This window comes from Gouania willdenowi, chromosome 9 (genome assembly GCF_900634775.1).
Source record: "Gouania willdenowi chromosome 9, fGouWil2.1, whole genome shotgun sequence".
Taxonomy (NCBI): Eukaryota; Metazoa; Chordata; class Actinopteri; order Blenniiformes; family Gobiesocidae; genus Gouania; species Gouania willdenowi.
In genome coordinates, this window is record NC_041052.1 from 31,655,989 (window position 1) to 31,680,579 (window position 24,591).

Consider the following 24,591-nt stretch of genomic DNA (forward strand, 5'->3'; position numbering starts at 1 on the left):
AACTTTTATTTTTTTAACAGTAACGCAAATAGTTACTTTCCTTGGTAATGAGTTACTTTTATTATAGAGTAATTCAGTTACTAACGCAGTTACTTTTTGGAACAAGTAGTGAGTAACTATAATTAATTACTTTTTAAAGTAACGTTCCCAACACTGTGTATTTTACTGTACAGTAAATTCAGTTAAAGCAGAAATAAAACAAAAATAAAAAACAATACCCGACTGTAGTGGCCCTCGGCTCATTCCTCTCCTGTACCACCGTGTAAACCGAATCTTTGACACCACGTTTCATCTGCGAGCAACGAGACATGACAAGCTCCTGCTGGTTTTAAACTATTTTAGTTCTAAAAATAAGAAAAAAGTCACAATGTCTGAAGCACAGTCAAAACACTGTTGCTTCCATCACATAGAACAAACATGACTGACGTAAGTTACATCCAATCACAGTTAAGAGTTAGGAGTGACGTCATAACACGGTCAGCAAATATAAAAAATTATGATAAACTTAAAAATTTAATTCTGAAAAACTTTAATATTTATAGTACTATTATTAAGATAGTATCTTTATGGCCCCTACATTTCCTGCCCCCCAATAATGTTTAGTATTGGAAGGTTAAACAATTGAAACTTAAACATATGCATTTAAACCATGAACTGTCCAACCTAAACATATGTAAGACGGCTTAATTTCCTCATTCCTCTTAGTCTTCTGCAGGCTTCTCTGCCAATGCTGCCTTTTCTAACAAACAGTTTGGTAATGGGTCTTTCCAAGATGCTGGTTTTGGTTTAGATCTTCACTTTGCGCACCAAGCAGCTGGAATCTGGTAGTGTTTCGATTACTCTCCCCATGAGCCAGGAATTGCGTGGAGAAGAACTCTCCACGAGCAGTACAACATCTCCGGCCACAAAGTTTCTTCTTGAACTCGACCACTTCTGACGTTCCAGGGCTCTACACTAACTTTTCCAGTGGTAGCACAGAATTTGGTTGCACCCTTTTTTTGAACGGGGGTGGGGAGAGTGTACAGCATGCTGATGAATAGTTGACATACCTGGCGTACCGTAGTTATTTATGAAGTAAAGATTGACAATGAAAAAAAAAACAACAAGCAGTGGCTGAACTAACAGGTAATTTATTATAAATAATTTTAAAAACCCAAAATAAGCCTTTCAACTCTTCAAAAAAATAAAAGCGAGGGAGGGTTGGAAGCCCCTAATTTCACGCATTATTACCTAGCAAACCAAATTCTATATTTAACAGAATGGTTAAAACCAAAAGAATACCACAACACCTGGCTAGAAATAGAACAGCTAGACTGCAAACATATTAAACTCTCTGATCTCCCTTTTATCACTGTGACCCTGAAACATCATAACTGCTTTAAAAACCCACTGATTGCCTCCACCCTGACTGCGTGGTGGAAAGCCCTGGACATAACAAATGTTCAATTAAAAACTAACATGCTGTCTCCAATCTGGCACAACCCTGACTTTAGAAACAAAAAAACACCACTCTATCTAAAAACATGGGAAGATAGCGGAATTATTCATCTCCAAGACCTCTTCGAAAATGATAAGCTCAGGACATATAACAATCTAACCCAAGCATTCGATATAAATAAAAGTAACTTTCTACAGTACTTACAAGTAACAGAGACAATAAAGAAAACTACTCCACTAGACTTAACTACTTTACAACCTCCAGAACTGGCTATATATATGAAAAAAATTTCAACAAAATCAAAAAAACTCTCAAAAATATACAGAGCGCTCTCGAATACTAACTGTAATTACTTACCAATCGCGAAGTGGGAGGCTGAACTCTCAATCACCCCGAGCACTGATTTCTGGACAGAAATTTGTTGTAATACTTTTAAGATGACAAAAAACACAAACCTTCAGCTAATTCAATACAAGGTCCTCCACAGATCCCACATTACCCAACAGAAAATGCATAAAATGGGCTTCTCAGCAACAGACATCTGCTCTCAGTGCACCCAGAATACAGCGGATTCCTATCTACATGCCTTATGGCTTTGCCCCCCAGTTCAACACTTTTGGATTCTAATCACTGAAAAACTGTCCTCCATTTTGGACTGCAGGATTCCTTTATCTCCAAATCTTTGTTTGATTGGAGACCTGACAATGCTTCAACTTCCAGCAAACCAATCACAATCAATCCTTGCGGCACTAGCCATAGCAAAAAAAACAATATTACTAAATTGGAAAGACAAAAAATCCTTAAACATAAACCAATGGCAAAATCTCCTCACAGAATTTATTTCCATGGAAAAGATGTCTGCTCTCAGAAAACAAAAAAAATCAATGTGCTTTGAGGAGCGTTGGACTCCTTTTTTAATTGCATTAAATCTAAATTTTTTAAAAAAAAAAAAAAAAAAAAAAAAAATAATAATTTTAAAAGATGACGTAACAAAAATGTTTAAATAACAGCAAAGCATAACAGGTTACATGTATTCTCTTTGTTTATATTACAGCAAGGCTGTACTTGAATTAACTTAACAGTAGCATAACCAACTTAGCATCTGCATTGATTCACCCCATGAAATTAAATTCAGAGGGTCCAGCTCTTATAGTGGGGTCTCCTAACCCTCCTTCCCCTGGTCAAGGGTCTGCAACCTTTACAGGGAGCGATTTAACCTCATCTCACCTGGATTAAAGTCCTCCTGGAGCCGAATAAATACCTTCTCAATGAAGACAATACAGTGTATTAAATTATATACAGTTAAAATTATATAGAATAATGTTTCATTTGAATTATATTGATCATGTAAATGGAAACTTAAAAATAGTTTAAAATAAAATTGACATCAAGAAATAAAACAGTATGTTGCATTTTCAAATTCTTACACATCTGTTTTCATGAAAACAATGTTATATAAAGAAGATTTTTTTTAGTTAATGTCTTTGAAAGGCTACAAAAAGTAACTTGAATTTGATAACATGTTCATGTGGTCAACACATGCTAATTGCTCATTTCTTATGGAAGCCCAAAAGAGTCATCATTATGTAACCAATGGGAAGGCAGGGGTAGCAAAGTATATTATTTTATTCATCATCAGCAATTGTAATAAAAATACTTTTATTTCATGATGTGGTTTAAAAGCTTGACATACAAAAATATAATACACTTGACCAAACAAGGTGAAGTTTAGAAAATGAAAATATTAACAAACTTAAGGTTAGTAACTCAAGCAAAAACAACCCAAACGTCAGACAAAGATTAACAAAATCAACTAATCAGCTAAACCTCACTTCATTCAGTTAAAGTGCATGGTGCTACATTTAGTAAACATGATTTGAGAGCTTATTTGAACAGCAGCGGCCAACTGTATAAAAGAACGTAACAATTAGCCTCCTGAACATCTACACTTAATAAAGAATCAGTAAGACAAAAGCTAACTTCCACACTTGGAAACCCGGTTCCCACAGGGGCTCAGGGCACCTCACAAGAGCAGCATTTCCCCCTCTATGCAAACTCCATCGATAGCATTTAGCACCCGACAGTACAGCCTCGGAGCCCCGACCACGTAGACGCTACGGCGTGCACACCTGCTATATGACGGTGGGAAACTACCACACTTTACCGCCTGGTTACAATTAAATAAATTAAAACAACATTTTAAAATAAATACCATTTTGATAAATAATAAACAAATATATAATATGAGTTAAATTAAATAAAAGTTAAATTGTTAAATAAAGTAATATTATTATGAAATACATTTTATTATTCTTAAATATCTATTTCCACAATGGCCTTTTTATTTCATAATGTCGTTTATGTTGACCCATTATTGTCACTTTTAACCATATTTTATGCTTACCTTTGCAAATTTAACCACATTTACGATTTGTCTGTTTAAACTAATTGTTCCAATATTGAGACTTTAATGAACTATTTTTTTTTTTTTTTTACCACTTTTTCAGTCCATTTTTGGCCACTCTAATTTGCAGCTTTTAACCAATTTCTGTGGGTTTTTTTGGTCACCTTTAAACCATTTTAATTTGGATTAAAACAAGGATTTACATATTTAAGATGACAATATAAAATACTGCATAATAATAAAAAAAATTCCTGGATGACAGTGGATATAATTCAGATAGATAAATAAATGTAGTTAGATTCATAGAACAATGGACCATCATTTTGCTGACTTTATGGATGAACACCAAAAATCTCTCCCCTTTATTCCTTCTTATAGACGGCCCTGTCTCCACATGACTGTTCTTCAATGTTCATGGGGGTCGTGGGCTGAAAAGGTTGAGAACCACTGGCCTAATTATACTTAGAATGTGTATGTATTAAATATAATCTGTTTAATACATACACTGAGTACCTGTGTGTGTATCAATACAGAATATACTTAAGTTCTAAAGACAGGACATCAAAAATATGCATGTAATTTGGCTTTCTAATGGCATTTTCCCATATTCCAATTTCTCCTTTCCTTGTAAGTGCAACGTCAAAATCCCTCCCTTGTAATGTTTCTGCTCTTCTTGGGAAAAATGTCATAACGTCCAAGGCACAGGATGACACCTAAGGACCAAAACGTTGGATTTAAATCTAATTTATCCATACTTTCTATGCTAGCAGAAATACAGAGTTGTCCTGACTTGACAATTATGTAAATGTTAATTGTAAGAAGTATCCAAAATGGCGACGCCCAAATTTAAACGGATTATTACACCTGTTTGAGGCTAAAAGTTGATATTAATGACTTCAAAGACATTTTTTAAACAAATTAGTAATAAAAATGTATGATTCACCTTTAGACATTTGTTTTATGCTTAAGTTTTATCATAATTTATAGCATTTTATTGTTTTACTTCAATGTCCAACAAGTTAAAACACTAAAAAACACAAAAAACACTTTTTTTTTGCCGGCCTGACGTCATCTTTGGGTCCAGGTTCTTGCACATACATTGGTTATGGATGCACTGGCATGCCTTGGGCTGTGGGATAAGTTCATATTGGGCTTAACCTTAGACACTTTGATCCCAAATACCAGTTTTAGGTATAACCACCACTGTTCACGGCCACCACCATTATACTTAAGCTGGGTGCTGTGTCACCTGCTTCAATTTCTTCACACTGGTCACCTGACTGGCTGAACTGATTATACAACACAATATGCACAATATGCACAACTATAACATCACATCTCACTCTCACTTTAAAACAGTCAACTCTTCCCCACCCTTTCCATTTCCTACCCGGACTCCCTCTTCCCTGTTCTCTTCTCCCTCACCTAAGTGTAACACTGCCCTCTCTTTTTATATCCTCCTTTTAATAAAGTATTTCTTAATCTTCCTTAGGGAGGGCTGGTGATGGTCTCAGTTATGCAATAAATAAATTAAACAAAACATGCATTGCTGTCTTAAAAAGATTGCACTTCTTGTGGTGTTGACCTTCGTCAGCATGTGCAGACAATAGGGATGTAACAATTAATCATAAGGCAGTTAAAAATCGATTCATAGGTATCACGGTTCACATCGATATTCTGAAAATTCAATCGCAGTACTTTTTTTAAACAGCATATTTATCATTCTCTTGTTTAAAAGTGTTGGCTGCGGGCGGAATCTGCTACTACTTTCTTTCTGGCAGCCTTCTACTCTAAAACATGTTCATAAATGATTCCTTACCCCTTCAGCACCGAAAGAATATCTGTAATATTAAAAGTTACGGTTTTCTATTAGCTCTGTCTGCTAGCGCGTACCATCTATTCTTCACTGCATGAATATTTGCATGCCAACCGACCACTTGGTTACCAGCGCCCTCTGTTGGTCCAAACAAATATCTGACGTGAATACAATGCAATATATTTTTTTAAGTCAAATTGTTAAGGCACAAAAAACATTTTTAGTTGCACTTTTAAAAAGAATAAGAACTATTATGCAGTTTTGAATTGTTTACTATAGAACCAGAATTTAAAATAATAGGATTCTTCTTCATTTGTATTATTCCTTTATTTATTTATTTTATTCAAGATTTATTTGTAGTTAAATTGCATTGTTTTGAATAGTTTATTAAAGGATTGTTTTGACAATGAAAAATGAAAGGAAAATAGAACAGTATTTTTTAGTTTTTTTCCCAATGAAAAAAAAGGAATATTTTTCAGTCATCATTTGTTTACAGGTCCATTTGTACAATAAATTGTGAGAGAATCGTATCGTGAACCCAGTATCGTGAATCAAATCGTATCGGGAGTTGAGTGAATGGTTACATCCCTAGCAGACAAAGTAAAAAAAAATGATAAAAATAACAAAATAATACACTTCTTCTAACCATGTGTAGTATTCTTATTTAAATACACAATTTAATTTAGGTGATACAAACTATAACAGTCTAAATTGCAAAAGACCTTGTCAAAGACGACCAGTATCTAAGCTATAAAAGCTTATTAAAAAAGAAAAGACATAGATCAGCCATTTTTAAATTGTATTTAATGATAACAATGTTCCCATTGATAAGGCCTTTTATTTGGAATGTTAAACATCCAAGATTGAGGAAAACTCTTCTTAATACTATTACTGGGTCACAAATATCAGGTCGATGCTGTAATGGAAACACTATTACTTGGAACCGTCTTCCCCCGTTTGGGTCACCATGGAGTCTCATGTGGACAATAAGATTTCCTTACCTGCAACTATAGGTTCATGATTTCCTCTTGTCTTGTCTTTACCTAGTAATAATATAGTAGTCCATCAGTCTCTCAGAATTTGGTTTTAGTTTAGGATGATTTTTGGTCTCAATTATTTTTCACTTCAAAGTCTGGTTGTTTCAAATCAACGATTTGTTCCTTCAATGACATATAATGTATTTCACATTTGGAACAGAAAAGGTTTAAAATGTTTCGCTGATCTATATTTAGATGGACAATTTGAAAGTTTTTCTTTATTTTCAACCAAATTTTGTATTGCCTTTACTCACTTTTGTCATTTTTTACAGGTTAGACACTATGTGTAGAGTATGACAGCACAAATCCCTCAAAAACCTCCAGATAATTCTGTCGACAACTATTTATCAGTGAAACCAACCTCTAGGGGAGCAATATCGGTTCTGTTCAACTTAATTTAACATTTACAATGTTTTTCTGTTGATGCGTTTAAATATAAATGGGAACACGATTTAAATTCTACCATTACGGATGATATGTGGGAGTCTATCCTTGGCCAGGTTCACACTATATCAATGTGTGCTCGACACATAGTTCATTGTGTGCACTTGTCCAAGGCTAAGTTAGCGCGCATGTATCCGGATGTGGACCCAACTGGTGGAAAGTGTGGTAGCGCACCTGGTACATTGCTTCACATGTACTGGTCCTGTCCTTCATTGGTCAATTTTTGGAACTCAGTTTTTCACACAATTTTCAATGTCCTGCATCACCAAATTAGGCCAGATCCAACCTGTGCTATTTTTGGTGTAGCCCTGGATCTTAACTTGCTAAAAAAGCAGCTCAGAGTGCTACATTTTTCTTTATTATAGGCCAGAGATTTTCTAATGTTTAAGTGGAAAGATTCCACGGCCCCTTCACATTCACAATGAATAAAAGATGTTATGTCCTGTATGGATTTGGAAAACATTAAATACACAGTTCATGGATCTGAAGATAAATTTGATAAATTATGGCGCCCTTTCCTGGATTACTTTGAAAGACCCACAACTACAGCCTCTGAATACCCCACTGACTCCCCCTACCCCCTCTCCTCCTCAAACCCTCTTTATTTTTGTTCACTTATATACTTTTATTTATAGGCATATGAGTTTTATTTTTTAATTTTATTGAAATGTTTTGTCTGTGTAGTTTTTGTTTTGTTTGGCAGCTGGCTACCAGTAAATTTCTGTTTAATGTTTATGAAGTAAAATCAAAGAAAATGTAAAATTGGACATATGTTTATTGTACATTGTTTAAAAAAATAAATAAAAAAAGACCGTTACTGTACATTGATATTGTTAGGGTTTCAAGTCGGACCCCAAAGCGGAGACGGAGACAGGAAAGCTTTGAGAATTTATTTTTACAAAAAAACGAAGTGGCTGAGGTGACGGAGGCTGGCTGGGAGCAGACGGAGCAGGAGCAGGCAGTGAGGCACAGAAGATATCCTGAGCACAGGAGGTAACAGGTAAGTATCAAAAAATCCTCAGTGTTCAAACAAAACAGCTCCAACAGTACCGAGCGTGACGGAATTTTCTGGCAGCATGGAGAGGACTGAACAGAGCTTATATATCAGGCTCATCAACCAGGATCAGGTGTGCCTCGTTGCTGCAGGTCTCAGCCACGCCCCCGTCACTCAGCCCTGCAGAGAAACAAAAAAAAGAAAAAAAAACACAAGGGGGAGGGAAAACAGAACAAACCCTAACAGTACCCCCCCCTCAAGGGACGCCTCCTGGCGGCCGACCCGGCTTAGTGGGATGCCCAGCATAGAAGTCCCGGAGGAGAGCAGGGTCCAAGATGAGGGACCGGGAAACCCAGGAGCGGTCCTCCGGACCGTAACCCTCCCAGTCCACCAAGTACTGGAAGCCACGACCCCGCCTCCGAACATCCAGCAGCCGCCGAACCGTAAAGGCAGGATAATCGTCCACCACCCGGGGGGGTGGCGGGGGCTCGGCCGGAGGGTTGAGAGGACTCGTGGCAACTGGCTTCAGCAGAGATACATGGAATGCAGGATGAACTCTCAACGAAGGAGGCAACTTGAGCTTTACAACCATAGGATTAATGACTCTCTCAATCTCGTACGGACCAACAAACCGGGGAGACAGTTTCTTCGACTCAGTCTGCAGGGGAAGATCACGAGATGATAACCATACTCTTTGGCCAGGCTTGTAGTCTGGCGCTGGAGTGCGGTGGCGGTCAGCAAGCCTCTGATTCCTTGCAGCGGTACGAGACAGAGCTGCTCGAACTTCATGCCAAATCCGCCGAGCTCGCTGTAGATGCCCTTGGATGGATGGAACTGCAACATGACTCTCCTGGCTTGGAAAAAGAGGAGGTTGAAAGCCATTAGCAGCCATAAACGGGGACATACCGGTTGCGGAGGAAACCATGGAGTTGTGGGAATATTCAATCCAAGGGAGGTGGATAGACCAGGAAGTCGGATTGTGAGCGGTGACACATCGAAGGGCTGCCTCCAGGTCCTGATTTGCTCGCTCTGTTTGGCCGTTCGTCTGTGGATGATATCCTGAAGACAAGCTGGCTGTTGCACCAACAGCACGACAAAAAACTCTCCACACCTGGGAGGAGAACTGTGGGCCTCTGTCTGACACAATATCCTGAGGAATGCCATGCAGTTTGAAGACATGCTGAACGAGCAAGTTTGCAGTCTCATAGGCAGAGGGTAACTTGGGTAAAGGGACGAAATGTACAGATTTCGAAAAGCGGTCCACAATGGACAGAATGACTGTATTACCGTCAGAAGGAGGCAGACCGGTAACGAAATCCACCGCGATGTGAGACCAGGGACGGTGTGGAATAGGCAGTGGGCGGAGTAAGCCAGCTGGAGCGCGATGGGACGATTTACTGCGGGCACAGACAGAGCAAGCAGCAACATATTGTTTAGTGTCGGCGGATATAGTGGGCCACCAGAAACGCTCCCGAACAAAGGAGAGGGTGCGATGAAATCCAGGATGACATGAGAGCTTGGACGAATGGCCCCACTGAAGCACCACGGATCTGGCTGAAGGAGGCACAAACAGGCGACCTGGAGGACACCCATCAGGTGAGGGATGGTTAACCAGGGCCTCCTGGACGGTCTTCTCGACCTCCCAGTGGGCTGCCCCAACCACACAAGAAGAAGGCAGGATTGTTTCCACTGGAGGTTCATCCACAGGAGGTGCAAACTGGCGAGACAAGGCATCTGGCTTGACATTTCTGGAACCTGGACGGTAAGTCAAAGTAAAGTTGAAACGACCCAGGAAAAGCGCCCATCGAGCCTGGCGAGAGTTTAGCCTGCGTGCAGAGCGGAGATAAGATAAGTTTTTGTGATCTGTCCATACCATAAACGGTTGCACCGAGCCCTCCAGCCAGTGCCTCCACTCCTTAAGTGCCACAACGACTGCCAGCAGCTCTCTGTTGCCAACATCATAATTTTTCTCCGCAGGGGTCAGTCGTCGGGAATAGAAAGCACATGGATGTAGCTTTTGGTCTGAAACAGAGCGTTGAGAAAGCACAGCTCCAATGCCAGAGTCGGATGCGTCCACTTCAATGACGAATTGTGATGAAGGATCTGGGTGAGACAAGATTGGAGCAGAACAAAATAGAGTCTTTAACTTGACAAAAGCTCCCCCTGCTTCAGCAGACCAGTTGAAAGGCACCTTTATAGACGTAAGTTTGTTGAGAGGTGCAGCCACTTTACTATAGTCTCTAATAAAGCGCCTATAGAAGTTGGCAAATCCCAAAAAACTCTGGAGTTGCTTTCTGTTGGTGGGAGTTGGCCAATCAGCCACGGCCCTTACTCTTGCTGGATCTGCTTTAATCCTCCCCTCTTCGACAACAAAACCAAGGAAACCAACAGAATGTAGATGAAACCCACACTTTTCAGCCTTAACATAAAGTCTGTTCTCCAGAAGACGTTGAAGTACCAGTCGTACATGCTGGACATGTTCCTCTAATGAGCGAGAAAAAATCAAAATGTCATCAATGTATACAAAAACAAAGCGATTCAACATGTCACGTAAAACATCATTAATGAGCGCCTGGAAAACAGCTGGGGCATTAGTTAAACCAAATGGCATAACTAGGTACTCAAAATGTCCAAGAGGAGTGTTGAATGCTGTCTTCCACTCATCACCTTCCTTAATGCGGACCAGGTGATAAGCATTCCGGAGATCAAGTTTAGTAAAAATGGTGGCTTCTTGGAGAGAGCTAAAAGCAGAATCAATTAGGGGAAGAGGATACTTGTTCTTGACCGTTATGTCATTTAGCCCCCTGTAGTCAATGCATGGGCGTAGAGTCCGGTCCCTCTTGTCAACAAAAAAAACCCCAGCTCCAACAGGGGAAGAGGAAGGTCGAATGAGGCCAGAAGCTAGGGAATCAGAAATGTACGTCTCCATGGCCTCCCTCTCAGGCTTGGACAGATTATAAAGTTTACTGGTAGGCAACGGTGCACCTGAGATCAAGTCAATGCTGCAGTCATATGGTCTGTGAGGAGGTAGTGATAAGGCCTGATCCTTAGAAAAAACCTCCTGGAGGTCATGATATTCAACTGGTACCAAGGTCAGATCTATGGGCTTGAGGCTTGCAGGTGTGCTTGCGTTAGGAGGAATGGCTGAATTGAGACAATGATTGTGACAAAATAAACTCCAATTTACTATGGACAGCTTTAACCAGTCTATATGTGGGTTGTGTCGTTTAAGCCAGGGAAGGCCTAAAACTAATGGGGAGGAAGGTGAACTCACGATGTACAAGGATATGATCTCATGATGATTGCCAGAAAGTCGCAAAGAAATGGGAATGGTGCGGTGAGTTACAGTTGCCAGCAGTTTCCCATCTAGGGCATAGACATTCTTAGGCTCAGGGAGAGGCTCGGAGGGAATGTTACACTGGGAAACAAACAAATTGTCAATAAAATTATCATCGGCTCCGGAATCCACTAGGGCTAGCAGGGAAAAAGAGTCTTTAGAGATGGACACTGTACCTTCTAGCTGGATTCGCCTGGAGGGGGGATCCGTGGGAGTGTGGCTCACCAGCGCCCCTCCGCTGGCCGATGAGCCTGGTCTTTTTGGCCGAGCTGAACAGTAAGCAACAAGGTGTCCAGCTTGTCCACAATACATGCATAGTCCGAGGCTTAGCCGGCGCTGACGCTCTTGAGAACTGAGTGTCATCCTGCCCAGCTGCATGGGTTCTTCAGTACTCTGGGTGGAAGTAGCAGGAACAGAAGTGGAGTATGATTGTGGGGGTGGACGAGCTGCGGGTGTTGGCTGACGAGGCTGATTGGTGTAGAGAAGTGGGGGGGGTTGGCTTCTCCTAGCTGCTCTCTCCCTACGCCTCTCTGCTAAACGGTTGTCTAAACGTATGGCTAGGGAAATGAGTTCCTCAAGAGTGGTGGTCTCATCATGGGCAGCTAGCTGGTCCTTAATCTCTTCACTCAAACCCCGGAAGAATACTCCCTGCAAGGCCCTTTCATCCCACCCAGTCTCGGCTGCTAGGATACGGAAATCTATGGAGTAGGTGGTAACTGAACCTGCACCTTGACGTAATGAAAGTAGCCGGCTACTGGCTTCCTTTCCTTGAAGTGGGTGGTCAAACACTCTACGCATCTCATTAGTGAATGAACCCAGAGTATCACATACTGGAGAATTGCTATTGACTAGAGCTACAGCCCATGCTGAAGCTTTACCCGCGAGCAAACTCATAATAAAAGCAACCCTAGCTTTATCAGTGGAATAGGTTAATGGCTGTTGGTTAAAAACAAGCATACACTGGTGTATAAACTGACCACATGACCCTATTTCACCTGAATATCTGGCAGGAGTGGGGATGAAAGGTTCACGAGGTAGGGAATGGTGACTGTCTGGAGGCGCAGGAGCAGATGGAGCCTCAACTTGAGCTGGTGGAGAGTTGGCTGCGGCAATGTGAGTTGTAACTTGGTCAAGACGGCTACTCAACTCAGAAAAATTGCTATTGAGTTGACGGAGTGAATCCACGATCTCATTAAGAGTCTTTTCATGTTGACCAACACGAGTCCCTTGCAAAGCCAAAGCTTGCCTGAATTTTCCCATCTCTGCGGGGTCCATATGGGCCAGAAAATTCTGTTAGGGTTTCAAGTCGGACCCCAAAGCGGAGACGGAGACAGGAAAGCTTTGAGAATTTATTTTTACAAAAAAACGAAGTGGCTGAGGTGACGGAGCAGGAGCAGGCAGTGAGGCACAGAAGATATCCTGAGCACAGGAGGTAACAGGTAAGTATCAAAAAATCCTCAGTGTTCAAACAAAACAGCTCCAACAGTACCGAGCGTGACGGAATTTTCTGGCAGCATGGAGAGGACTGAACAGAGCTTATATATCAGGCTCATCAACCAGGATCAGGTGTGCCTCGTTGCTGCAGGTCTCAGCCACGCCCCCGTCACTCAGCCCTGCAGAGAAACAAAAAAAAGAAAAAAAACACAAGGGGGAGGGAAAACAGAACAAACCCTAACAGATATATTGTTAAAAAAAAGAAAATAAAAAAGACCCTCAAAAGATAATGAGGGGGGCCTTGGCTCTGGTGGAGGAGGCACCGGTAGCTGTGCTGAGGCTATGGAATTTTATGAACCATTCCTGACAGCTTCTTTTTGGGTTCCCAAGCTGGAGCATCTGGATTTAACGCCTGGGGAAGGAAAAGGTTGAAGATCAGTTCAAACATAGAAGCATCAACAGTTTAAGAATAAGTGAGGGGGGTGTGGCTTCTGCTCCCTGGGTTACCTGGCACTTCCTGTTGGTGACGGTGAGGGGGGAGGAACGTGTGCTCCCCTCATCAGATGAACCCGAGTGATAGTCCGATGTCATCTCATCCTTATCGGAGGAAAATGTGGCAATTGAGAAATGGAAATTCTGCTCTCCGTACCTGTGCAACAATAACACACACACACACAAACAAAAACATGTCAGCAATGACAAACCATTTACGTTTAATTTAATAGTATGACCCCAGACACACATATCTGACATGAACATACCAATATCTGACCCCTCCCACATATCAGAATAAATGTTCAAACGGCCAGCCCCCCATTTTACAGGAAAAATATCTTGGAAATGTTTGATATGGTCTCAAAACATGAGGGTTTAGTCTGTGTCATTTGTTTTCATTTGGACTCAAGTTTTGCGCGAAATCCCACCCAGTCATGTGTTTACATAGAGCGAGATTATGATCAAGATTGTGTATGTAACACTCACTATTTATGGAAGAATAATTGCATGTATATGCATGATATTGTCCCAAAACATGCATGTGAGGCATTTCCATGTCATATTGGGACCAGATTTTAAATAAAAAGCAAAAACTAAAAAGGTTTGGATTTAATTTTCTGATTCAGAACATGAATTCCACGATCACAAATAATCAGAGGCTTTAATGTATGTAATTTTTCTTGATTATCAATTAATATTGTATTTTGTAAAACAGACGTCAAATGTGGGCTTGGTTTGACCAGAGTGTATAGTGTTTATGCTCTGAATAAACCAATAAACTAAACCTAGGAATAGAAAGTCTAAAAAACAGTGAAGAATAATTGTGTGTTTTTGTTCCTCACCTGCCACAAACCTCTCCTGGATCCACCCAAAGAGTGATTTCCCAGGGCAGCCCCAGGTCACCGTAGTGAACCCCACTTTCACTGCAGGCACGCAGCAGCTCCTGGTCATATTTGTGGAACGCGTTCACTCTGATGCACCTGAAAAACACACAAGGATCAGCGCTTTTAGCTGCTGAGGCTGACCAGAGGACAGCTAGGGTCACTCCATGTCATTTCAACACATTTTCAGGACATCACATGCACTTTGGTCTTAAAGAATTCTGAAATGTTTACCAATTGTTCCTTAATTATTCATTTATCACACTTTTAAAGAGACGGAATGACCCACAAACCATGGGTGTCCCGCTGAGCGTACCTGTACGCCTGGCCTTTGCTGGGCTTTTCAGGGACCCAGTGTCCCTCAAACTTCTCCTGCAGTGCCACTGTTAGCCTCTCAGCAAACAAATCCATTTTCTCCACCTCCACCTTATTCTTTAATTTCACCAGCCTTTTCAAGAAGGAAACCACCGCTGCAATCTCGTTCCTCATCCTCTATAAGTAAAATAATAAAAACTTATATGATGATATACATAAAACAAATAAAACCAAACTTAGTGTAAAAATGTCAAGAGATAGAAAACCAGAATCCTGACCTAAAATCCCAACCCTATAATAAAATCCACAACATTTTTGTTTGCTTACATGTAAATAACATAAAGTTACTATGAATATCACAAACTGAACAGTTAATCAGATAAATATCAAAAGTTTGATGTAAGAAATCATTATACAGATAGATATTATTTTACATTTCTTTAGTCTTTTGAGTGATCAGCAAACACACACATCTTCTTTCATATCTTTCAGGTGAGATACATTTAAGAATATCATTTTTTTTCAAAGGAAGAGAAACAAACTCTAATTTAACACTTGCCTATTAAATTTACTTTTTATCCATAAAAAAAAAAAATAATAAGACATTTTGAAAAACGTTGCTACAAGTTTCATTGTCTGCACTTATGAATGTAAAATTTGCCAACATTAAAACTGATTTACACACAAAAAAAGTAATTTTATCCTTTGTTTTAAAACCAAACTTAATCTGACAAAACTCAAGTAATTCAATCCTGGAAGAAAAAAAAAAAGTCATATTGCTGTAAAAACTCACACATTGCTCACGGGGAGCCTCTGGTGGTCACAATGTAAAATGCATATTTAAAATATTACACTTACTTTATTTGTTTGTGTCCGTCTTTAGTTATTGACTCAAATGGGGAGAATAAAACATGTAGTTTATCACCAGACTTTGTCTTAGAACTACTTCAGAAGCTGCTTTCATCTTCTGATTAGTTGTGTTTATGACAGTTAAAAACCATGGCAACCGGCGCAGAGTCTGCACATGCTCAGCTGGTTCTAGCTGTGGTAGACACGTGTGTTGTCTGTCGTCTCCATCCGTGCCTGCTTCATACAGTCTACTTAAATATTCCCTGCTAGGTGAGCTGAAAATATTCATGGTGTAACACTGACTGTACTGTAATTGACTGTCATGGAATATACGTTTTAATGTCTTGTTAAGTTGTATTTTGTGAGGGAATGTTACTATCATGCTAATCGCTGTTTAAGCTAATCACTAGTTAGCTGCTGTGCTAAGTAGCTTCAGAAAGGATGGTTATTTATTTTTGTACACAAAGAGCTTCATAATTTAGTTTTGCAGGCCAGCATTTTCATTTATTAATTAAAACAAAAAAACATTTTAAGGACTATATTTTTATGAAACAATATCATTTATTGACTATATAAGCACAAGCTTATTGGATTTGAATCTTTTTTTGCTTTTTTGTTTTGCATTTACTGAGTTTTTTATTTTGATTGGTACATATGTCAGTTTTGTTTTGGTGAGAATAAATGATATGAGGTTGACAGTATTTCTGTTCATAATTTTTTTTTTTATTTGGACTAGTGTTTAGAACTTACAGAAAGAAAAAAAACACTGATCAGTATTGAAATAATGCAAAGTTTTTTTTTTATTCTTTTTTTTTTTTTTAATTATTATTTTTTACATACCTCTACTGCATGGTGTCATACTGAATTATACATTTTCATTGAAAGTTTATATTTTAAAACTGAGGTTCGTGGCCTCTGTTGTGGTCAGTTATTTACTGTAGAAGGCATGGAATACTGTAGAAAAATTATATATATATATATATATATATATATATATATATATATATATATATATATATATATATATATATATATATCAGAGTAGATGTACAGTATGGATGGATGGAGGATTTGGTACAGTAGTATTTTGGAGCCTTAAGATTTTAAAACCGGCTGCTTTAACATACAGTCGGCCTTATTATAATATGTTAAGAAAATTAAGTGTACAGTCCAACATTTTGGAGTAAATAAACATCCTTTAACACGTTACAAAACACTGAACCATTGCTTTAATTAAACCCCAACAGATCGTCTTATTCTGTAGTTATTAGGTGTACTTTCTTAAAGTTGTGCCATTTGTTATGTTATAAATGTTTTGGTAATTGGCTACGTGCACAATATGGCGTCTAATAACTTCCTGTTACAGTTTGTGTGGGCAAGGACTTCCGGTCCCAACGTCCTGCCAATCAACCTGGATTGTTGTTGTTAGTGAACCCATCCAGCGTTGGAAAAAATGAGTATGTTCGGTGTCCAAAAGAGGAGATTGGCCTATAATTATAGTTTCATGATAGGGATGTAACGATTAATCGTAAGGCAGTTAAAAATCGATTCATAGGTATCAAGGTTCACATCGATGCTGTGAAAATTGAATCGCAGTACTTTTTTTAACCAGCAGAGGTTATCCAGAAGTCATGGCGGCGGGCGAAATCTGCTATTACTTTCTTTCTGGCCGCCTTCTACTCTTAAACATATTCATAAATGATTCCTTACCCCTTTAGCACCACAAGAATATCTGTAATATTAAGTGAATATCTGTAAAAGTCACGTTTTTCTATTAACCCTGTCTGCTAGCGTAGCATCTCTTCTTCACTGCACTTAGCTGCATCCCAACCGACCACTGTGTTACCATCGCCCTCTGCTGGTTCAAACAAATATCTGACGCAAATACAGTGCAGACTTTTTTTTTTTTTTTTTTAAGGTCCAATTGTTAAGTCACAAAATACATTTTCAGTTGCACTTTTAAAAAGAAAAACAACTATTATGCAGTTTTGTATTGTTTACTATGGAACCAGAATTTAAATGAATAGGCTTCTTCATTTGTAATATTCCTTTATTTATTTCATTCAAGATTTATTTTTAGTTAAATTGCATTGTTTGAATAGTTCATCAAGGGATTCTTTTGACAATAAAAAAATAAAAGGAAAATAGTACAGTATTTTCTAGTTTTTTTTCCCCCAAAAAAATAAAGGAATATTTTTCAGTCATTTAAGTACAGTCCCATTTTGTAAAATTAATCGTGAGAGAATCGTATTGTGAACCCAGTATCGTGAATCGAATCGTATCAGGAGTTGAGTGAATCGTTACATCCCTATTTTATGATACTCACGATACCCACGGTACCCAGCGGTGCCAATTTGTAACGGTTCCTACTATACTATAAATTCTACACGATGGTATTATCGTGGATTACGATACTACTGGTGCCAGTTTTGCTACATAGTGGCTGCCTCTACTCTCCTTCTGGCTTCTCACTGCACAGTCTAAGCTCACTGCACACTATTCACTTGAAAACATCCCAACATGGCAACCATTGCAACCGAACTCCACAGCTGCTGAATGATTGGTTGTTTGCCTGTTACTGGTGATGTCCGGAGTTATGATAGGCTGTTTCTGCATGCTGGGTGTGGCCGTCTGTTAGCTGATTGGCTGTTCATGTGTTTCTGCCGGCATGAAGGAACTGAAGACAGCTCCGCTTCAACAGGAACTTGCTTCAAAACAAACAACAAGCTAGAGTTCTGTCTCACCTGGACACGCGCACGGCTTACAGTCACAAACACGACACAACTCATGGCAGAAGCTCCGGGCCCGAGCGGCGAGTTTGCCGCGGCGGCGTTGTCGTCAGTCGTCACTAATTTTGCTCAAAAAACCAAACTCCAAAAGTTCATTTGGAACTATTTTGGTTTTATAAGCTCTTGCTTCGGCCCACTCCTTTTGAGCAGAACTTTAACTGCTCAAATAAACAAATAAACTAAACTAAACTAAATTAAACGAGGCAGAGACGGTAAAGCAATAGGAGATCCACTGTGCAGGTGCTGTCACCAGCTATAGGAGCCAAAGGAGGGAATACTTTTTTGTTTGTTTTTTCCACACAGACTCAGAGCAGTCTTTTTTTATTTTTATTTTTTTTTTTATTTACAGAGATATTTGCAATCTACAACCAATATTTACAAATTATATACATACAAAGGAGAGATCACATCCAATCTCATAAAACACCAGTGATGTCATAAAATGCATACAAATATAGTTTTCTCAGGGAATCAGTTCCTGTTTATTGTATTTTATTTTCTATGGTTTATTATGTTGGAGATAAAGCATTATTGTCAAATATATATAGTTTAGTTATTTTTTTTTTTTTGGTCGACTAACCGCGACGTGTGCCATAGTCTTGGTCGACCAACCATTTCCTTGGTTTCCTTGGTTGACTACAGCCCTAGTATTTTTGTTTTGTATGCATTTCTCTCATTTTGTGTTTTTTTTTTGTTGCGCATTAGCAGTAATTTTGCATATTTTTGCTGTTTTGTATAGTTTTCTGTCATTTTAGTAGCTGCCAAAAATTACACCATGTCTGTTGTTTTTGTGTTTGCTTTGTGTGTTGTTAGTCAGTATGTGCATTTTGAGTATTTTGTGTGGGATGTTATGAGTAAACTTGTGTATTTTTGTTTTCATTTTGTGTTTCAGAGTCATTTCTGTTCTCATTTTGTTTTTTTTTTTCTATTTTTGTTGTTGTTTTATTTGTTTTTTGTGAGTAAATGTGTGTGCATCTCATCTGTTGTGCTTTTGTGCAATTTTTTTTTTAATTTCTATACGTTTTGAGTAATTTTGTGTTTTTTGCTGTTTTGTGTCTTTTTGGCCCCATGTCTGATTAGAAACTAACCCAGGAAACATCACATCCTCCCATTTAGACAAAACACATACAAACCAGCCTTAAATCTGAGCAAAATGTTTTATTTGGGTTTATTTTTCGTCTTTGGCTTAAATCCATCCAGTTTGACAAAAATGTACAGCACTTGGACAGGAATATGATACGAAAATACACAAAACCATTACAAAACACACAAAACAACTAGAAAACTATTCACAATTAGGTCAAAAATGCACAATATGACAATTGGGATACAAAAAATTACAACAACAAAACCTCCCACAGATTGACAACAATAACACAAATCAACTGGAAAAGATCTTTAATAGGTATATTCATTATTATTTTACATGCTTGCTTAGTGAACACATTGTAAAGTTTAAACTACATCTTTTATTTTGTAGAGCAGACGTTGGCAACTGGAGGCCTTCAGTCCAGTTTTGAGCAGCTTTCAAATTTAACCCACAAAATGACTCCAAAAATACACAAAATGACAGAATATTGTACAAAATAACAACAATACACAAAATGAAAGAAAAATTCAAGATTCAAAGTGTTTATTGTCATATGTGCAGTTAGAAACACGTTTCCCTGTACAATGAGGGGGGGGATGAATAGTTTGTTAGACTCTGATCACTCATTTAGGAGTCTAATGGCAGAGGGGAAGAAAGAGTTTTTGACTCTGCTGGTCCTGCATTTCACAAATAGACAGAATGAAAAGAAAAATACACAAAATCACTCCAAAAACATACAAAATACACAAAATAAAAGTAAAATATACATGATTATAACAAAAAGACACAAAATCACTCCAAAACTACACAAAAATAAAAGTAAAATATACATGATTATAACAAAAAGACACAAAATCACTCCAAAACTACACAAAAATAAAAGTAAAATATACATGTTGATCATGTGACATGTGATCAGATTCAATCACATGTCTGTGGCTCTGCCCACCATGATAAAAGTATCCTATCTCTGATCTCATTTGATTGGAAAAACACTCATTGAATTTGTATCAAATATCAGTTCTAAATGATGAGTTTTATGAATCCACATCAGAGCTTCGGTGTGTGTGTGTGCGTGTGTGTGTGTGTGTGTGTGTGTGTGTTTTATTATTTTCCTATAACTTCCTGTGTGTGTTACTCTTGTCCTATGCCTGGTGCTCACACAGTTCCAAACAGAGCTCTGCTCTGTGAGGCTTTCTGGGACTTTCCCACATTTGCTTATTGTGTGCAACTGTCAGGGCATTGATGGCTTTCACTCTCACTTCCTGTTTCTCTCTAACTACTAATAAACCATCAGCTGAAGAAATGAAAGTGAAAGGATGCAGAATGAGCTCCTTCTTGAGAATCAGCAGCTTTGATTCAGAAATGGCTCCTTTATTCACTTTGTTTACTGCACCTAATCACTCACCGTGCAGGTGATTTGTTCTTTTCTGTGTTTTGTTTGTTTTTGTTGCAGTTTTTTTTGTGTACTCTTGTTGCTGTTTTTGTGCTATTTTGTTGGGCCCGAGCGCCACGAGCTGGCGAACAGCTTTGTGCTCTCGTAGTGGCCATACTACAAGGGAGGAGGTGGAGCCTATGCGAACGCCACGTGCCCGTCAGTGACAAGGGACCCTTGTCACGTCGTAGATTGGAATTAGTATTTTCCCATAATTATCCCATATTTTAATGTAATAATAATTAAAAGATGTCTTACTAAACTGAACGCCGTCACTAGCCGCGCAAGAACTGCCATCTGAAGTGTCCTGAGTGGCAGTTCTCGCGAGATTAGTACCGACAGCGGCAACAAACCCGGAAACAACTCAGAAAACAGATGAATGAATGAAGACGTTCCAGCTAAAAAAAACAAAGAACTGGTGTAAATACGTTGTGAAATGTGACAGAGTTTATCTTCCTAAAGAGCAGCAGGATGTGACACAGTTACACGTTCTGTTAGATTAATAACTGAGATTTTAACATCTACCACAGTGGAAGGAATGACGGAAGTCACCATGAAAAATCAATCAATCACAAGCTCCATAAATTTACACTGCTTTAAAAAAGTGTTAAAGAATGTAAAGTCTGTAATAAATGTGTTTAATAAGTCATTAGTGAATACCAGAGAACCACGAGTGAGCATGAAAAAATATCAGAAATTATATAATGAAAATAAAATGTTAATCTTTAACTTAAAGACAAGCAATGTGAAATTAACAGTAAATATGCAACGTGTTGACTTGTATATGAACTGTAAGTCTATTAAATAAACACGTGCTTCATATACACATTTATGTTTTTATTTAGGCTGTTTTATAATTTAGGAATTAGGCCTGGGCAATATATCGAGATTCAAGATGTATCGAGTTTTCTATTTTGGCGATATAGAAAACTATAATATTTCATGTATCATATGAAACAAAATACTATAGGAGAACATGTAAAGCTCATTTAGATGATTGATGAGTGCACATATTGTGCAGCTGTTTGTTAATAAATTTTTGCATCAGCAAATTTAACTCAGAATTGTCTTTCTGGTCAGACTTTATTTGATAAAATTATCGAGATTTTTATCGTATATCATCATTTTGAGAAAATATATTGAGATATGAGTTTTGGTCCATATCACCCAGCCCTAGGAGGAATGTTCACAGCATTTTAATGTTAATAAAGGTCGACCTACCGGATTCTAATCACATAATTGTATTTAGTAAGTGGTTGACAAGTGGGTATTTTAGATTTATTATACATCTATCTTAAAATATAAGGGAGACTGGAGCTTGGTTAAGTGGGTGGGACGTCTCGTAGTGGGCGCCAGAAAATTTCCCTTATTTTCAATTCCAAAACTTGACAGGTATGTATCTGATAATGAGTTACATAAAGTTATGGTTAATAAATAAGTCTGATTTCCTATAATTAAACCAGATCAAGCTGATGATTTAATCATTTAGTATATTTAGGTGTAATAATCTCAATAGTTACATTAGACTAATGGGATCAGCTTTGTCTGTGAACACGTGAAATATGATTTAAAAATATTACGTTTTGCAAGTTTGGACGGATTAATAGTGACATTATTATTTATGTTAACATTTATTTCACACAACGTGTGACATGTTTAACTTTTACTCTTCCATAGTAAAGTGTTAAATCTGACCATAAACAAATCGATGGCTCTCTGTGGCTTCATGACAGTAAGACGTGTTTTTTATTTGGTCTGTTCCTTATATGGAGTGGTTAGCATTAGCTCTTAGCCCAGTGTGTCGGTGGGTTAGCTTAGCATAGTTAGCTTTAGTTGAGTTTCCAGTTCATAATTGTTCCTACGGGTTCATCTCTGTCCCCGTGTTTGTGGAACTTTGGGTGGACATGACGGAGGAACTTGAATCGGTTCACTTTGTTGGATGGTTGTCTGGTTTTAACCAAGTAGCGGTCCATGATGTATCGCAGCTCGGCAGCTTCAGGTGACGAGCACCGCCGTGTATGTGTGTGAGCTGGGGGCAGGAGGGGTGGTGCACACAGCGGTACAAGTAGCGGAGGCTTCGCTGCGGAGCTCCCGTAAACAACGTTTTGCTCCAGGGAATAATTAGTTGACAACATACAGGGGCAGTTTTGGCTCGTGGAACAAGGTTTTTATGGGCATTCTTAGCTAAATTGTGTGTGTGTGTGTGCGTGCTTGCGTGCGTGTTTGTCAGATACGTCAGCTGTCAGCCTCTGTTTGATAGCACGCAACTTTAAGTCTCGTCTATTCTACTTTTACAACATACCAGCCGGTATGTTGTAAAATGTAAGTCCTGGATTGTTGGTTCTCCTATTTGTGAAATCAACAATAAAACATGATGGCATCGTGTTGTTTTTAGAAGAAAGAAAAGTTGTGTGCTGATAAAAAAAAATGCAGTTCTCAGGTTGTTTTGAACCGAGCTTGCTCACGCATTCACCTAATTTAGTATGCATACATCACACAGAATGGGTCTATATAACACCGGTATAAATCTGTATGATGGGTGATGTTAAACAGACTCTGGGCGTCTCTGGGCACAAGTTATGAGGGCCCGCCTTCTCCAGCTCCCCTGAGCCGTGGTAGAGGCCCAGCTACCTGAGTCCTATCTCCTACCGGGCCGGGGGCGTGCCGCCCTCCCAGCCCCCCCTGTAGCTCCTCCCCTGTTCCTATGAGCACTGCACTCATATTTATGAAAAATATATTTTATTAACATTTTTTCCCACTTTCAAGACATTTTCACCACTTATAAATCCTTTCCACCACTTTTCCACCTTATGTTAAAGGACAGCAGGTGACATAAGAACATCTCCCATAGTAAAAATACACTACTGATCTGGGGGACTCGGCCGGTGCTCCGACTTGCAGCGTCCCCTTGGTGCCCCAGGCGGCTGGGGATGTGGCCGTCGTCCTTGGGCGGGCTGCAGCCGGTGCTGCTTCTGTTCCAGATCCTTCTGGCCTGGGGTCCGGTTCCTACTGACTTGGGCCTTGGTGTTGGTGCTGTATCCAGAATAATAATAATCTTACTCAACAAGAACTGTTGGAATCAGAATCATTAAAAGCCAAACGATGCCCAACCCTAACAAAGAGGAAACACTCTGCGGTGTGTAGGTGACCAGCCATGTTTTTTCTTGGCAGAAATACTTTTACATTACATTACATTACTTTTTACTGTACATTCAGCTAACATAAAAATCTTGTTTTCAAATATGTAGAATAATTGTGAATTTATCAGTAGCAGTAGTAGTTTTAATATTTTAGTTAATTTTCTGCATGCACCTTTTTTCTCCATCAAATGTAATTAAAATAAACTAAAATTAAAGAAAGAATGTTATTTAACTGTCGAACCTTGTCAAAATTTCATTTAATTATATATTTTTTTCAATTTTAAAAAAAAATGTTTATGGTCTTGGTCTTGGTCTTGGTCTCGGCTCCCGAAAGTCTTGGTCTTGTCTTGGTCTCGGCGCATTCTGGTCTCGGGCAAGTCTTAGTTTCGGGCAAGTCTTGGTCTTGGATAGTGTTTTCTTGAACTCAACACTACCTGTGGATGACATCACAGGGTTAGGAAACGGCCATCACGTTTGCTTTGACTATCAGAGCACTTCCACTATGTGACGTAATACGCTGACGGCTGCGAAGATTAGTGACATCCGCTGTGGTGAAAAACTAAAAATTCTGAAAATGGACTAAAACCACATTTATAACACTTTACGCTGATATAATCTAAAAAAATCACAAGGTTTGAATGTAAATCAAAGGAAAAGAGGTTACCAGGCTACGAGGAATAAAAGTGAAACTAA

The 24,591-nt window shown here is 38.9% G+C and overlaps 2 protein-coding genes across 2 annotated transcripts; both read right to left on the reverse strand.

The window, feature by feature from the left end:
• Nucleotides 1-8,389: 8,389 nt before the first annotated feature.
• Nucleotides 8,390-12,268, reverse strand: LOC114470090 (uncharacterized). Its single transcript, XM_028458104.1, has 3 exons — nucleotides 10,007-12,268; nucleotides 8,899-9,888; nucleotides 8,390-8,791 (listed from the first exon to the last, which is right to left on the reverse strand). Exons 1-3 carry the CDS (start codon nucleotides 12,266-12,268, stop codon nucleotides 8,390-8,392), a joined length of 3,654 nt encoding a protein of 1,217 aa, XP_028313905.1.
• Nucleotides 12,269-13,202: 934 nt separating this feature from the next.
• Nucleotides 13,203-15,563, reverse strand: LOC114470296 (protein BTG3-like). The gene is made up of 5 exons (XM_028458411.1): nucleotides 15,454-15,563; nucleotides 14,597-14,772; nucleotides 14,242-14,379; nucleotides 13,412-13,553; nucleotides 13,203-13,316 (listed from the first exon to the last, which is right to left on the reverse strand). Exons 2-5 carry the CDS (start codon nucleotides 14,767-14,769, stop codon nucleotides 13,245-13,247), a joined length of 525 nt encoding a protein of 174 aa, XP_028314212.1. The 5' UTR covers nucleotides 14,770-14,772; nucleotides 15,454-15,563; the 3' UTR covers nucleotides 13,203-13,244.
• Between the last annotated feature and the right edge of the window lie 9,028 nt (nucleotides 15,564-24,591).

Coding starts and splice junctions, on each gene's coding strand:
- LOC114470090 (XM_028458104.1), bottom strand. CDS start 12,268: ATGCGTAGAGTGTTTGACCACCCACTTCAAGGAAAGGAAGCCAGTAGC. Junction 9,889..10,006: donor GCTCGGTGCAACCGTTTATG/GTATGGACAGAT, acceptor CTTACCGTCCAG/GTTCCAGAAATGTCAAGCCA. Junction 8,792..8,898: donor AGTTCGAGCAGCTCTGTCTC/GTACCGCTGCAA, acceptor CTTCCCCTGCAG/ACTGAGTCGAAGAAACTGTC.
- LOC114470296 (XM_028458411.1), bottom strand. CDS start 14,769: ATGAGGAACGAGATTGCAGCGGTGGTTTCCTTCTTGAAAAGGCTGGTG. Junction 13,554..14,241: donor CCAGGAGAGGTTTGTGGCAG/GTGAGGAACAAA, acceptor ATTGTTGCACAG/GTACGGAGAGCAGAATTTCC. Junction 13,317..13,411: donor TCACCAACAGGAAGTGCCAG/GTAACCCAGGGA, acceptor TTCCTTCCCCAG/GCGTTAAATCCAGATGCTCC.